This window comes from Platichthys flesus, chromosome 10 (assembly GCF_949316205.1).
Source record: "Platichthys flesus chromosome 10, fPlaFle2.1, whole genome shotgun sequence".
Classification (NCBI taxonomy): Eukaryota; Metazoa; Chordata; class Actinopteri; order Pleuronectiformes; family Pleuronectidae; genus Platichthys; species Platichthys flesus.
In genome coordinates this window covers 6861352-6877063 of record NC_084954.1, presented here as the reverse complement: position 1 = coordinate 6877063, position 15712 = coordinate 6861352, and the positions used below count along the sequence as shown (strand labels likewise).

Below are 15712 nucleotides of genomic sequence, written 5' to 3'. Positions count from 1 at the left end.
TAACCAGAAGAAGCATCTGTGTATGTTTGTGTTTGTTTGTGTATATGTGGGAGAATGGGCTAGTAAATGCGTGGGCAGGCTATGCAGTAATGCTGCGTTTGTGTGTTTGGGGGACTTAGCGGATAAATTCAGAGCGCGGGTGACTGCGAGCTAAGCCCACGGGTAGCGCATCTGGAATAAACTGGCATTAGCATGAGTTGTTAGGATGAAAAGTGCCTTGTTAAATCTGATTGGCATATTTGGAGTTACCCAGGAGCTTCTTCGGTGACAGTTGTGGAGAAGGGAACAATGCACTTCCTGCTACATTGAAAACCCTAATTCTGAGGAAAAAGAGCGGAGCTTCCAGTAATGCATGAGATGGTTGGGCTAAGTCTTTCCCTGATTCAGCTCAGATCGGCTCATAACCACCTGCCTGACGCAGAGAAACTTAGGGTTTAAGCATTTATAATCCACTGCAGAAGTTAAATAGAGGCGATATGAGATATGGAAACGTCAACCGCAAAGAGGAAATTTGTGTTGTTCCAACATTGCACCTCAGAGCAAATAGAGACATCACTTACCATCTAAACAATCAACTAATCAGTAACTCACTTAAAGTGTGTGTTTTAGAGCCAACACATGAAGACTTATAGACCTTTTAAAAGCTTGTGTCACTAATAAAAAACATTTATTATGATATCAAATGCCAAGAAGGGTTAGAAACCCTCATGTAATTACAAATTACCAATAAATCAATGTCTTTTCTCCTTCACGCACGTGTAGCAGTTAGAAAAACCACACACGGGAGAGTGCATAAAAGCGAGGCTGCTTTTTGGCTCTTTGGCCAGCTAATATGATCTGACAAACACAGCTGTTCAAAGAGTTTATTCTCAAGCCACTGCAAATCGATTAAATTAATGAGGCGTGCCTCTCTCTCTGGCTGGTACCAGCTGCCTGTTCAAGGGCTCACTAGCTGCCATTTAGCAGGGAAGTCAGGCAGCAACGGTGGTGCTGATGCTTTAATGCAACATCGGACCAAGATGTGTTAAAGTGTGCATATCTAAGTCTTACTAGTATTAGTGGTCCAAAGAACTGTTAAAAGTCAAGGATCAGATAAGGATATCTCTTTCTGTACTGGTTGCTTCAGGGCTTAACTCGTTTAGCTAAGACTAGAAATTAAGGTATTTTCTGTTAAAACCATATAGAACACCAAGGATCCTGTATAAAGTATTTGTACAAGAGGCATATATAAAGCAAAACAACTATGAGTCACCTCTAAGTACGTACAAAGTACATGTGCACATCAGGAAAATGTTCTGTCGACTGAAACAACACTAAAGCAGTTATATTAGTAACAGTTCACTGTAATCTTCCTCAGTCCAATCATGCATAACCTCCCACCACCTCCCTCCATCTGTCTGTGCACCGACAAAACCTCAAGTTCATTCAACGATTCACTTTGGAAGTTTTGCTTTACCTGAGATGCCCAAAGTGTTTGGTCAAGGAGTCGCGAGTGTCTACAGCTGCAACATTCGACAGAGCAAAGTCCTGCAACTCCGGGAAATGAGCAAAAGCTGCCCTCTGGAAGACAGAACACAAAGAGCGAACATAAATATAAACCTTACTTACACTACAAGACCAGGACAGGCAACTTTAAAATGATAAAGAAAAGGTTATTGTGCTTTCTATGAGGATATGTAACTGTGGCTGATTGCATGTCTGTCTTTGCCCTTTTACACATCTGTACCTGTAGAGAGGTGATTTTGTCATAGTGAAGTGTAGTCATCTCTTTCTGCGTCAGAGCGTTTCCTGTCTGGTCACTGATCTCGAAGCCTGTGTAGAACTTCAGCATGTCCAACAACTACCAAGATCAAACAACAGCATGAGTTACTTCTACGAATGAAAACGAGGGATTTTCATCTCAATAAGGATAAATCATAATTTTCACAAATACATGAATAGATCTGTGTGTGTTGTACCTGGCAGAAGAGATGTCCTTCCTTCTCTCTCTTGGTGAGGCTGGACAGGTGGCAGCTGACCACCAAGTGGGAGTCATCCAACACTGTGTTAAACCAACGCCTGGTGGGCAGCAGGGCCTGAACACACAGAAAAACATGTTACAGCATTGGACCAACAGACAGGCTCAACAGAACTGACTTAAAGTTCGTAGGTAACTGGAAAATCGCTGCTTTTGTACATAATAACTTTAGGAAGACAAAAAAAGGATTTGAAATAAAGCTGATCTGATGTCTGTCCACCACAGCAAAAAGGAATGTGGCATCATTATAGACTGACCCCTCTATCGGAGGGTCAGAGGAATCAATTCATCTAACAACAACCACAGTTCCCAGAATCTGGACCGCAATTATCCATATGTCTTATTGATCCATGGTCTTTTTTTGTCTTGAGGTTGTTTTGAAACATATGACCGAGAAACAAAGGATAAGGCAAACTAATAGTGAGCTACGAAGCTGACAGGAGGGTGGGGGGGTGGGGAAACGGATTCAGCTACTACAGCTTGCTTGTTGTGGAGCAGGAACATGACAAGGAGGCAGAAACAAGAGGAGACCTGTCATCGTGAGATAACTGAGGCGCTTTGGTCGGAATATACCAAAGAAACAATGAGCATTTTAATGAACTGAGTGAGAGGACAACCGTTGCAAACAGAACAGAGAATGAGTGAGATATATTACACTGTGAAGGCTGAATGTGCAGAACAGCCCAGAGAACAGACGCAGCATTGTGAAACGGAATATGAAACAAAATACGGAAAATGAACAACACCAACAAAAGGAGGTATCTATTATTCTATTCATTCAAAAAAATATCTTCAAAGGGCACCAGCTGAGGAAAGTGATACCTAAAGACTGAGAGAACAGATACCGTTACATCCAGCAGCCATCTTTGATCTCAACACAGTCCTGACAGCCTGCATGAAGCAGCCATGAAAACGGGGGGGGATCTTTTTTCCTGCATTAATTTCCAGGTCGTCATCAGAGAGGGGAAGTATGGATTTCAGGCATCTGAGGCTTTGTAAAAGGATAGTGCTAGGGGACAGGAGCCGTCTCGGGAGACAGTCAGCTTGCCGGCCACTAGCCGCTGCCAGGAACAGCAAGGCCGGCATGTCAGCAGTCAGGTCAGATGAGATCTGTTGAGCTCGCTTGTTTGAAACAGCAGATCTGCAAAGGGCTGCAGGAGCAACTCTCATGTAGCAAACCCCCCTTCCTAGAACACAAACTCAAAGTCTTTTGTTTTTATAAATAATTTCTTGAACTAATGTTAACATTAATAACATCTGTGGGCTATTCCCTCACCCTTAAAATGACAGGGCTTACATTGCACCTCATGTAAGGGACATGAAAACCCTTGACAGGAACTGGTATATTTTCAGTTCAAGTCTATGTGGAATGAGAAGCATTTATCCTGTAACCTAAACTCCTGTCATCCAACACAGAGACACAGTCTAAATCAGCATTTGGTGCTGATCTAGATGGACAAGAGAACGATGCACATTCGAGCAGAGCTCCTCAATGTGATGCAGAACAGCCCCACCGCAAGTACAAGAAAAGGTAGAAAAACTATATACAGCATAACTGTACAATGGTACAATCCCTATTCTCCAATAGATCGTGGCATAAATCTTTTTAACTAGATGAATACAGACACATTTGCATACAAAACCTCTCCAAAAATTCTGAGCATAGCAAAAAGCGGAGGTATTGTTATATAGATGCAGCTTGAGTAAAAGTGTTGATACATTTCAACTCCCAAACATTCTTTGACTTCACTCAGTCGATGAGGAATCAAGTTTAAGACATGTTGTCAATCTAAAAAGTGATAAATACACAGAATGAAGAACTGATATGACCTATTGTTCCTTTAAACACATCTCATCTCTTTTCTAACTATTGCATCAAGCTGACACTGCTCATTACTCTAAACCTTAAAAAAAAGGCCTTGCTGCCAGGCTGAAAATAACCTCTCACACGCCGATCAAAGAATACTGTTTCACATCCCGCATAGTTTCACAGACAGCAGTGACAGTGACGCATTGGGTGGAGCTGAGACTGGACACTGACCAACTGTCTGTTGACCTGACTTAGCTATAACCATGAAGGACAAAAGGCAAATGAGCTCTGCAGAAACGGATGTCTACACCACTTTCATTTGTCAGGATACCACGATTAAGCAAATATAATGCAGACCTACACTCTTCTGGTGTAAATACAGAGTGAATATTTGCTAGGGGGGGTATAAAATAGCACAATGTCATATGTGCTGAATAAGGTTATGGTGCATGAGGGCTGTGTCTTACCTCCAGATCGATCATGAGCTCAATGAATCGCTCACAATAATGTACTTTGTCCATGCAGACAGCCTCTGTGGAAAAGGGAGGAAGATCATGGAGGTTAGCACTTCACTTTAGATCAGAGAATTCATGTTGTCAATGACAAATGCAACCTGACAGAGAAGCAGACGCAACGGTATGCACATTCAATGCCAAAAATAAAAAGATCTGATGGAGCAATGGAAAGGAGGTTGTGCGGTTATCACCAAGGACATGAGAACAACAAATGCATGTGGACAACACCAAGGTGCCATGCTGGGTGTGTGTGAGCCGCACTATGAGATACTGCATTGCCAGCACAGCAGTATGCTGGGACCTCAGCCCTCATTAAGCATGTTGCTGTGCGCGTGTGTGTGAGTGTGTGTGTGTGTGCACTTAACGTCGAGGCATGCAGCAAGTACTAGAGTGATGCGTCCCCTGCTGGCCTTTAGATTATAATCTAGTGTGTCAGGTTTGAATTCTACCTAAACACACAAATGCACATATTCTGTTTTTAGCATTCAGGTGGGGGGGCCTCTGTGTCAGCCTGCATTACAACACAGTAGTCAGTGCTGGTGGCTCAATGGCAGCTGGACCACATGCTCCATCTGCATTCACACGACTCAAAAAGAAAGGAGAGAGTGGTGGAACTAGAATAGTGATGAAGGGGTAATATTGTGTTTCAGACTGACAATAAGGTTTGAATGACATTGTCTCTGACCCTGTGAAAGCTTGAGAGAAGCCTAGGTATATTGATCAGGCACAGAGAGGAAACAGGAGACCAGGAAAAAATGTTTTTTTGAGACCAGAGTCAACAGAAAATAACCCGATAATTAACTTTAACAAGAATTTGGAGACGGAAATCAAAACCAGGGATGAGATTATTTTCAGAAAATACAGCCAATATCTAATGGCCCCTGATGTTGCTGAGGGAATTCCATGTTAAGTCATTGGATGCAATAACACAATCAAATCCCAAGGGAAATAAATACAATTTCTTCTGTTTACCTGATGGCGGTATTGACATGAGAACGCCGAGAAACTTCTTAATGAGAGCCGAGAGGAAGGTCCTCTCCTTTTCCGCCCTGGGGGAGACACACAGAAAAACTGAAATCAGAGGAGAGTTCTGCAATATGAGTTCCTTGTCTGGGTAAATCTGACCAAGCAAAGAAAATAAAATTACTGCTCAGCTGCATCGGCCTCCATCTTATCGGATTTCTTCTTTATTAGATTCCAGAACTTCTGCAGCTTTGGAACTTTCTTCAGCTCGTGTTGGAGTCGGGACTGAAAACACGACAGAAACAAATCAGTGGAATCTATTCCATCTTAAGGGCTGGTGTCATAGCGATGACGCTCTTCTTTCCGACGGCATTATTGAGCAGAGTCAGTAGTTTGTGTGTGCCGATAACCACCAGGGGAACTCAATTAGGGTAATAGGTTGACATCTTACTGGTAAAAGGCACATCCACATCGGCAGAGAGATGAGCTGCTGCACCTGTTCCCTGATCAAATCCACCTCCTGGGAGAGAGAGAGAGCAGAGATAGATAGAGAGAGAGAGAGAGAAAGAGGGGGGGTTGTCAAAATATACTACACGTGACCGTTTTTTATTACACTTCGTCTCATAATAAAAGTCTGCAACTAAAATATTTAGAGGCCTTTATATGATACAATCAAAGTGCAGCGGGCTATCACAGCAGATTTTAAAGTCAGCCATCTGCAGTGCTTCCCAGTGGTTTAATGCGGCTGCAGACGATAGAGATGGGAGTTCACCCAGCTAGGACTGCCTGGTATGGGACTGCCACCTAGTGGACATTACAAACCACTGTCTTCTTTTCCACAACAGGGCATTTTGCCATTGCAAACATTAATAGGTAAAACTCAGATTATCTAAACTATCATCCTGAAGCCTTCAAGTCACATCTTCTACAACAAGTTAGAGTAATAAATAACATTGTTAAGATGAATATGATACAAGTAAAGGGCAAATTAAATAAATAGAAAATCTCAATTTGAGTTGTTTATATTACAGTGGTTGTTCTCTGCTTTCAAACTGCTGTGGTAAGCGAGACAGAATTTTCTAAATAAATCTATGTGACCAGGTTTTATGAGAGAAAAGACTTTAACCACTTAACACTGTGATCAAAATATTAAGAGAAGACTCAGTAAAATCTGTACTGTTTTAAACAAAAACATGGTAATTTATCATTCTTGCAGAAGAACAAGTTATTCCCAGTGGGACTCATGTCTCCAGTTGGTTAGTCTAGACGTTAAAAAGTCAGTTTCATGGTTCTCACCAGACTGTTGAAGCAGTGGTCCAGAAAGACCAGCAGCACGGTTTGTTCTTTCAGCGTGAGGCCAGTCTCCTCGCCTTCCAACACTGCTTTCATCATGCATTTGAATAAGAAGGGAAAGTGTTTGGGCTCCTTCTTGAACACCTGATGAGATATACCACAAAAAAAGAAAAAAGAGAAGTGTGAGTATAAATATTGTCTCCTCAAACCTTGGGATTACCATCTGATGAAAATTAAACTTAGAAAAGTAATGGATTTGTGTTTACCTCCCAAGCTGGGACATTCTCTCTGAACTTTTCGTTGACGATGCAACAAATGGACATGAGGTAGGCGTTACTGGAAACCTCAGGAGTGTAGTTCACCCACAGGTAGTTCTCAAGGTACTGGCTGAAAAATTTAAGAACCAATTAACCACCAGTTGCTGTTATATCTCTTTAAATGTTGATGGTTTCTTAATAAATAGAGGCAATTGGAGGGAGTGCAATATCTCACCTAAACTCAAGCAGCATAATTTTTCTGATGGCAAATCTGAAAACACAAAGGAAATACATTGAAACCGAAATGAATAAGTGGTACAATATGTAACTTGGATTTTAAAAGAAAGTTCCACAGAAAGTGAACACGTTTTTTTTACTTACTTGGACTTGAGAATCTCTTTTTCGTACACATCTTCCATCACCTAAACAAACAGAAAAGGATGTTAGAATTCTGTGAGTGCAGGCAAACACAGGGGATCCCCACCTCGATGCTAAAAACATATCATGTGGTTGTGTGGATTTACTCTAACATATACACTTAAACTATACTAGAGCATTTACACTTACTACAAACATTCTACCGGTTTATACCTCTGAGAAACAACAAGGGATATACCTCACCTTAGGGTCGAATGGTAGTTTATTCTTTGCCTGAGGGGCCCAGTATTTATTAGCCAGCTGAAACGAGAAATTAGAAAAAAATGTTAATAGTAGTCAAGTGGTTCATTCTCCCCATTCACAAACGTTCATACAGAGCAACTATAGGCTGCGCTTCTTCTATCAGATGGTTCAGTATCGTGTATCTCAGCAAGCAGACTGGAAAAGCCAGGGGTCGAACCACCAACCCTCTGGTTAGTGGACGACCCGCTCTTACCCCTGAATGATCACAGCCGCCCCACAATGCAGGATCAAATTCACAGACAGTGCTTGACGTGGCCATGTATATGTGAAATAACAACGAGCAGTTGAATGTGTCCATTTTTGGGTTTAATAACAAATACACACAAATGTGGAGCAAGGAACCTTCTCTGAATATAATGAGATTCTTATCTAGACTGGACGTTATTTGATCCACCTTCAGGAGTTGTACAAGTAGAAAACTGGACTTGCTACAACTCCTGAAGATATCTGGACGACCGAGAGCCTTCACAGATATTATTTGATCCGTAGTACAAATCCTTAAGTCCTCTGTAAAAGGTCAACTTCTCCCATTCGTCCCCATCTTTGCACTTCACGCATGACATGTAACACATGCACTAAGCACGTTTGATCACAACAGAACATGTCTTGTAAACAAGTCCAAATCCAGCTCACTTAAAAGCCCATTGGATCATGGATATGGCTCAACTCATTGTGAAAATGAACACTTAAAACGAATGTCAATACATGATCGACCACAGGTTTAATTCAAATTACCTGAGTGACATATTCAGCGTTGATCTGGGACACAGAAGGAGCTGCAGCCTTTTTAGCGGGGGTTTCCTTCTGCATGGTTGTCTTCTCGAGCGGCTACAAAGGAAAATATTAGAACGACAGTTTGAAAGATGCTCAGGATGGAAACGATCAAGTTAGGAACGTGGTCAAGTTCAAAAACGTGGGGTAACTGAGCTTTCTGTCACGTATGGGGCTGAGGAAGTTAGCTAGCTAGATTTAAAAAGTTAAGCAGGTTAAGAACTGTTTCGTATGGGCAGTTCGAAATGTTGTGACAGTCGCTAATAGCAGTTTTTCGCTCGTAAAACACCATTTTAAAAACAGCATTGTACAATAACACCGATAGATGTTAGCGGTTTAACAATATCAGACAACGGGCTAGGCTAACTAGCTAGCATTACTAATATACAGGTGACTGTATTTATAGTTTGTTATCATAACATCGGTATCAACAGTCTCAGTGTGTATATAAATACAAAGTGAGTGTAACTAACCTTTGTGTGTTTTACAACATGTGTGGAGCGACGCTCAAAGCTTCGTTACGCACGTACACAACCAAAACGCGCTGTGTGCGAACAACTTCCTCAATGGGTACGTCCCTGAAAAGCGTCCTCAACAACTAACAGCATCGCTACAGTTCCGGCCCCGCTTCATATTACTCTAATCAAAAAAACAACTTTCGATGAAGATAAGATAAAACTTTATTGATCCCAAAATTCCCCTTTTACAGCAGCAGACAGAATAAAAATCTAAAAAAAATCTAAAAATATATAATATAATATATATTAAAAATAAGTCAGCAGAATAGTAAAAAATAAAGAGAATATGTATCAACTTTATTGTCAATTCTACACTCTGTACGGGCAGAATTGTATTTCAGATAGGTGCAGTGGTAGAGGACGATTGCACAATAAGGTAAGGTTTTTCTGAGAGATGTTCTGTATGATGAATATGTGATATGATAATGCTACAAAGGAAGTGTGCAGAGGACACTGACATGAGAAATATTGTATAAATCGTTAAAAATAGTTCACGTCCTAAATGGATTGTGATGATAGACAAAAACAGACAGTATTTATTTTATGTTATGTTGTTGTAGAGTCTGACCAGTGGTAATGGGAGGACACAGTGGACGCGTTTCCTCTCACGCTGCGGTGCTGCCCCCTGCTGGTGAAGCGCTGGTGAAGCGCTGCTCAGGGTCTCCACAGTGGCGTGTAGAGGGGGAGAGGTGATGTCCATGATGGAGTTCAACATCCTCCTCTCACCCACTTCCTCAGTGAACTGCAGAGGAGAGACCGGGACTGAGCTGGTTCTCCTCTCCAGTTCAGTCTTTTTGTGTCCACACTCCCAGAAGACAGAGTAAAAGACAGCAGAAGCATCACATGTCAAAGAAAGTCCTTAATAGTGTCCTGCAGCCTCCTGGTGGACCAGTCCAGTTAGTTTGTTGAGGCTGGAAGTTTTTTTTAGAAACTATAATGAACGTACAAGTAACAATATATTAATTAGTAAAGCTCATACTACTACTACATGTACTAAATGCATCTTAATCTTAATTTCAATATATATTGAGAATCGTGCAGAATAAAATGTACAAGATTCACTGTAAAATACAAATGTATTTTTATTTAGAGGAAAATATGATACATTTCACTTCATAAATATATATATATATATATACAGACATGATATTTATCACATATCATGATCAACATAAACACAAGATTGCACACGCGCATAAAAACCATCTCAGTGTCACGCCCTCAATGAGTCTGTCTGTGAGTTGTGACATGTGATCTCTGAGTGAAGGTTTTGCCACAGACGTCACAGGTGAACGGCCTCTGACCCGTGTGGACGAGAGAGTGCCTCACCAGTTTGGACGGGGAGACGAAATGTTTGAAGCAGACGTCACAGCGGTTCCTGGCGGTCTCCTTTGTCCCTTCAGGCTGGACCCGAGCAGGACACAGATGCTGCTTGAGGTGGGCGTCGCTCATGAAGTGTGTCGTGCACTCGCCACATTCAAACACGATCACCGGCTCACACCAGTCCCCGCTTCGGGAATCGGTCCGGAGTTGATTCACAGAGCTCACATCGCCGAGCACCTTGTTTTTAAGGGAATCAGCCGTCCCTCCTTCACGCTGCCGGGGTGTTTCTACGTCATTCTTATTATCCTCGGGCTGATGTGACAAAGGTGGAGCTGCAGTGCCCTGACTTTGGATGAGCTTACTTATTTCAAAGGCAAGCTCGGAGGGAAACGAATAGCTAAACTGATCTGAGGCCTGATTAGAACTGTCTGCAGCTTGATCCACCGTTTCTCCTGATGTATAATTCTCCTCTTGTAAGCCAGAGTCCGGCGCCGCCAGCCAGTCGGTGTCTACTGCCTCCGGACAATAAGCTAAATCTCCAGCAGTAAAGGAGCTAACGCTGGTTGGACTATAGCTGCACTCTCTCTGCTCTGTTACTGCATCCAAATCGAAATCTGTACAATAAATAATGTTTTCAACAGGTTTTTCCTGGAGATGGTTGGTACTGACCATTTCTCTGTGGGACCAGTCGGAGCTCCTGCTTCTGTGTCTGCACCTGCGCTCGTGTAACTTCAGATGTCCGTGCTGTGTCAGCGTTTTGCTGCAGAAGCTGCATTTGTACGGCCGCACGCCAGAGTGAGTGAGCAGGTGCCTGGAGAGCTTGTAGGGGGAAGAGAAGTTCTTGCAGCATATTCGACACGTGTGAAGCTTCTTCTTTTTACAAGTAGTGCTTTTGGTGTTTGCCTCAAAGGGACCGTTCACTTTTGCGTTAGGTAATTCCGGCCTGGTACAGTGCTGCACACTTTGGTCTCTACTTGTCGCATCACGACTAACTGAGTGTGTGTTTGTGTTTACAGAGTGTTGCAGAGAAGGGACACAAACAGTGATCCTCGGGTAAAGCTGCTGCTGCTGAGGATTCATTTTCAGTTTTTTGATGCTCGCCTGCTGATTGACAGGTTGGGACGGTCTCCTCGTACAATGTCCTCCTTCGTGCGTTTTCAGATGTGTCCTTTGCCTAAAAGCTTTCCCACACGTGGGACACCGGAATGGTTTCAGGCCCGTGTGTACCATCTCATGCCTTTTTAATTTAGAGGGGCTCGGGAAACACTTCAAACACTGGGTGCACTGGTGTCGCGTGTTGCCATTGCTTTGCACTGGTTTAGCCGTCTGGGTGTTATTCACTCTTGGAGCTGTCATCACGGACAAAACCTCCCTTTTCTTGGAGGTTTGTGGAAACAACTGGATTCCTGATTCTGTCTTGACATTATTCTGAACAGTTCCTGTAGAAGGGGTCTGAACTGCTTGTTTTGCGGAGATCCCATCACAACCAGTAACGGTCTCATTACACTTTTTATGTCCTATCACTTCCTGGACCGGGACGTCTGCTGCCGTCCTCGTGTGGAACCCACCGATGCGTGAAGGCGGCCGGTTGATGTACAGGGACCTCTGCTTCTGGTACCTGGTCAACAGGTGAGTGCGACAGTGGACCCTCAGGTGGGTTTTCTGCCGGAAGCGCTTCCCACATGTCTCACAGCTGAAGGGCCTTTGTCCCGTGTGAATCATCATGTGTCTCTTGAGTTTCGACGGGGACGGAAAGCCTTTTGCACACGAGCGGCACTGATGTGAAGGGTTGATTCTCCGCTGCTGGAAGGTTTCCCTCGGCTGCTCGGCTGATGGAACGGACGCAGCCTCCAGAGGAAGAGAGTCCCTGAGGTTCTCTCTGTGCATTTCTGGTTTAACAATGATGTTGAAGTCGGTGAGGTCGGCCGGTTCGGGCTCAGGAACACGTTTGATCGCGTCGGAATTGGACATTTTCACGTTATGACAGTTTGGCACAGAGGTGGGACTTCCAGATTCCTTTGGGTTCCAGTGAAATCTCCCATGACGGATTAAATTCACCTCTAAACGAAAGGATCGGTTACAGATCAAGCATCGGAATCGTTTCTGTGTCAGGTGCTGCGACACTCCTCCTGACTCGTGACACTGAAAGCTCGGATTTAACGTCTGCTCGGGTTTTACAAATGAATTTAACTTGATTTCGGTCGTGTTCAGTTCATGCAGAGTATTCACACGTATCTCACATTGTAGCTTCAGCTCCACTGACGAGTCCTGGTTACTGGATGGACAGTGGAGCTGCGTCTCAGGCTGCAGGCGTGAGGTTCTACTGTCATTGGAAAGTCTCAGTCTCGCATTGGCAGCAGAGAGTGGGCATTTATTTTCTGTGCCTAAATGAGTTTTCAAGTGGCCCTTCTGTCGGAAGCTTTTCCAGCAACTTGAACACGAGTAAGGTTTCTGATCCGTGTGGATGAGGAAATGTCGTTTCAACTTGGACGGGGAGCAGAAGCCTTTCAGACATTTAGGACACTGGTGTCTCAGAGACATTATTCTTTTGCTGGCGCTTCTCGATTCTTGTGACTGAAAGTTCATCTTCCACGGGCCCTTCTTAAAGATGCTCTGGCCCCTCCCAGGGGGCGGTTTGGACTTGTTGTGAGTTGGAAGGTGAATCCACAGCTGGAGAGATGTATTAAAGGACTTTGAGCAGACTTTGCAGGTGTGTCTTTTGAGGCCTTCGCATGCAGGTGGGTTCACATTGGCAAGATGAACCTGCTCCTGATGAACCAAATCCACATCACGTGAGACAGGCGCTGTGACTTCAGTTACATGTGACTTGGGTTTGAACTGGTTTCCAGTCTCTGACAGGGGGAGACCAACGGTTGTGCTTCTCCACTGGGGCTTGGAGGCCACAGAGGAACTCACAGTGGATGGGATTTCAGCCCAGTTGCCACCGACGCGTGTGCTCGTCCCCGCTGCTGGTTTATCGCAGCTCGGTCGCTGGGGATTGGTTGAAGTAACCTCCGGTGGCGTGCCCGCTGGCGCCTGGGAGCGGTGGACATTCTGCAGATGTAGTTTTAAATGATGGGACTGGTTGAAGGCTTTCCCACAGGATCCACAGCTGAAGGGCTTGTGGCCGGTGTGGATCAGATGGTGCCTCTTCAGTTTGGACGGCGATGGGAACGTTTTGGGACAATCGGGGCACCGGTGCATCTTGAAGTCACAGATGGACGTTGGTTCTTATTAAACTCTGGAGCAAAGAAGAGGACAAACATTGAAAACAAGGAACTCCACAAAGGGGAAGTCAGTATAAAACAGAGAACAACTAAACAAACTCCCATGTCATATCTTTAAATAACCACAGGTATGAATTACAATGTCTAGAATACTTTACAGTAACATAATTGTACAGCACTTCCCACTCATGTGACACATGACAACACACGCTAACAACACAGCAGCTTGACAATAGCGATAATAACAACACACCAAAAACATGCAGCAAACGTCCAAACTAACCAACAACCGTTCAATTACTGATCTACGCGTCATAATCACTTACTGTGAATGTTTAAAGTTCCATTACAGCAGGTGAACTCATCGTTAGTTGACAAGTTGTGAAACCGTGTTAGCTTCGCAGCTAAAGAAGCAGCTGCCTCTGAGGCCTTTTCCGGGCACAAGCGTGTCCGTCGCTGGAACTGTCTCGACCAGAAACAAAGGTGTTTGGTTCCTATCCGCTGGAGACGTGCAGAAGAGGAGAGGACACATCATGGTCTGGATATTATAGAGGTTTTCATTTTTTAGATTGAATACAGATGTGAATCTACACATCCCATCAATCCCCTTCTTTTATCAGTGATAAAAAAGACTGAGCACAGAAATGACAAAATAATAATGAATAGATCAAATATAAGATTAAGATGCATTTATTAGTCCCAAACACATGCACAGGCACACTCATGCAGGTTAGGGTTAGGAAGTTTAATCTCTGCTTTTGACCCATCTGGTGCAGGACACACAGAGCAGTGCGCTCGGGGGGCAGATGTTGGGGGAGTAAGGTGCCTTGCTCAGGTGCACAAGACAGGGTAGGGAGACCCTTGGATTTTTGGACAGATCAATCCAGGTTCGTCTTTTGTTGTCTCTCCGTGGAGTCGAACCAGAGACCTTCTCTGCCCATAGTCCAAGTTTCTGCCACTAGACCACCGCCTCTCCTGTAAATCAACAGTAGCATTGTCTACTAATATAATCTATATAATAAAAAAATTGTTAGAATCATACTTTGTACTTCTTCTTGCTCCCTTTTGATTTTGTAAGTTCAAACATTTAAGTATTTGTAAATAATAATTTTTTTCCCACTCATTTTTTTAATAAATTATCGATTTTAACTACTGAATACTTCATTCACATCTTCACACATTTGTAGCTCGTGAAATTATTGTACTGCCAATTGCTGTTATTCTGACTTCCAATACCTTCCAATTAAACACTGCATCTCCATTTACCCATGTGTATTAAACAATGTTATTCATTACGCAACAAAATAATTTATTGACTCAGATTATTTACACCCTTTTATTGACAACAAAAACTGTGAGTATAGTAGTATATCTTACCAGATATAAACTGTACATCACATCGCTGTGAAGTCTATAAAATAATGTCTGGTATAATATTCAAATGTACAAATAGACAGTTCATGTGCTCAGAAGGCCCTGAGGAGTGGGTATGAAAGTCGATACACAACACATCAGTGCGGCTGCTCTCCTTTGCTGTGTCAGAGAATTGTGTGCCATTTGTTGCCAATATATATATGTGATGAACTCTGTGTTTGGTACCAAAATACTTACAAACTCCGATAGTTCGAGCACCTACCTCAAGTACGGCCGGACAGTCCTGAGTCCTTAGGAAAACAGGACGTGGTGTGATGACCTAAACAATTTATTAGTAATAAGTCATCATCCAAAACTGTGGAAAATCTGTGGGGTAATCTCTGAAAAGTTAACAATAATGAAGAAAATGGATCCGCCAGCAGTTTCCTCTGCAAACATTTAATGTGTTCTTTCCAGGACCAGGCTTTTGTGTAATCTTGTTAACAAATAAACAACAATAAGGTAAAAACATCCCCTTCTTGGTGGAGATTTAAAAAAAAGTGATGGCAGTTGAAAATATTGAGAACTGTTTGGAATGGGACTGATTTTGAATCTGTGGCATTTTAAAAGGGATATTTGCGATAATGAGGCTCTCAGGATATAAGCAAAAAGAAATGCTCTATAGTCTCAAGTTGCAATCTTTATGTTGACCACAAGAGGGCAGCAGACACCACTCAATAGCATGTGATGGCTTGCCAGTCAAGCAGATAGAGCAAATTTAATTAAGTCAGAGCAGTGACTGCATAATCATGCGTTTACAAAATGCCAGGAGAATAAATCAATGCATTATGAAACACAAAATTACTCAAACATAGAAACAAAACAAACCGCAGCCATGGAGGCAAACAGACGACAGCGTGAGGAGGCGTCTTGTGCAGCTCGGTCGCTCCTGAGCAAGAATCCTTTACTGTAGCCCCAGTGCTG

General features: G+C 43.1%; 2 protein-coding genes across 3 annotated transcripts in view; both read right to left on the bottom strand.

The window, feature by feature from the left end:
• The window catches only part of aqr (aquarius intron-binding spliceosomal factor), a 45514-nt gene extending 36644 nt beyond the window's left edge, over positions 1-8870 (bottom strand). For both annotated transcript variants that reach the window (XM_062397366.1, XM_062397368.1), the window contains exons 1-14: positions 8781-8870; positions 8272-8364; positions 7477-7533; positions 7237-7277; positions 7091-7126; positions 6865-6985; positions 6602-6742; positions 5757-5825; positions 5490-5590; positions 5315-5391; positions 4295-4359; positions 1959-2075; positions 1727-1840; positions 1457-1560 (exon numbers count right to left, since the gene is read on the bottom strand). In XM_062397366.1, coding sequence (XP_062253350.1) covers positions 1457-1560; positions 1727-1840; positions 1959-2075; positions 4295-4359; positions 5315-5391; positions 5490-5590; positions 5757-5825; positions 6602-6742; positions 6865-6985; positions 7091-7126; positions 7237-7277; positions 7477-7533; positions 8272-8346 — 1118 coding nt within the window. In that variant the 5' untranslated portion in view covers positions 8347-8364; positions 8781-8870. The remainder of the gene's footprint in view (positions 1-1456; positions 1561-1726; positions 1841-1958; positions 2076-4294; positions 4360-5314; positions 5392-5489; positions 5591-5756; positions 5826-6601; positions 6743-6864; positions 6986-7090; positions 7127-7236; positions 7278-7476; positions 7534-8271; positions 8365-8780) is intronic.
• Positions 8871-9882: 1012 nt separating this feature from the next.
• On the bottom strand, positions 9883-13870 carry si:ch211-235i11.4 (zinc finger protein 770). Its single transcript, XM_062397864.1, has 2 exons — positions 13702-13870; positions 9883-13389 (listed from the first exon to the last, which is right to left on the bottom strand). The coding sequence occupies exon 2, from the start codon at positions 13350-13352 to the stop codon at positions 10047-10049; it is 3306 nt and encodes a 1101-aa protein (XP_062253848.1). The 5' UTR covers positions 13353-13389; positions 13702-13870; the 3' UTR covers positions 9883-10046.
• Between the last annotated feature and the right edge of the window lie 1842 nt (positions 13871-15712).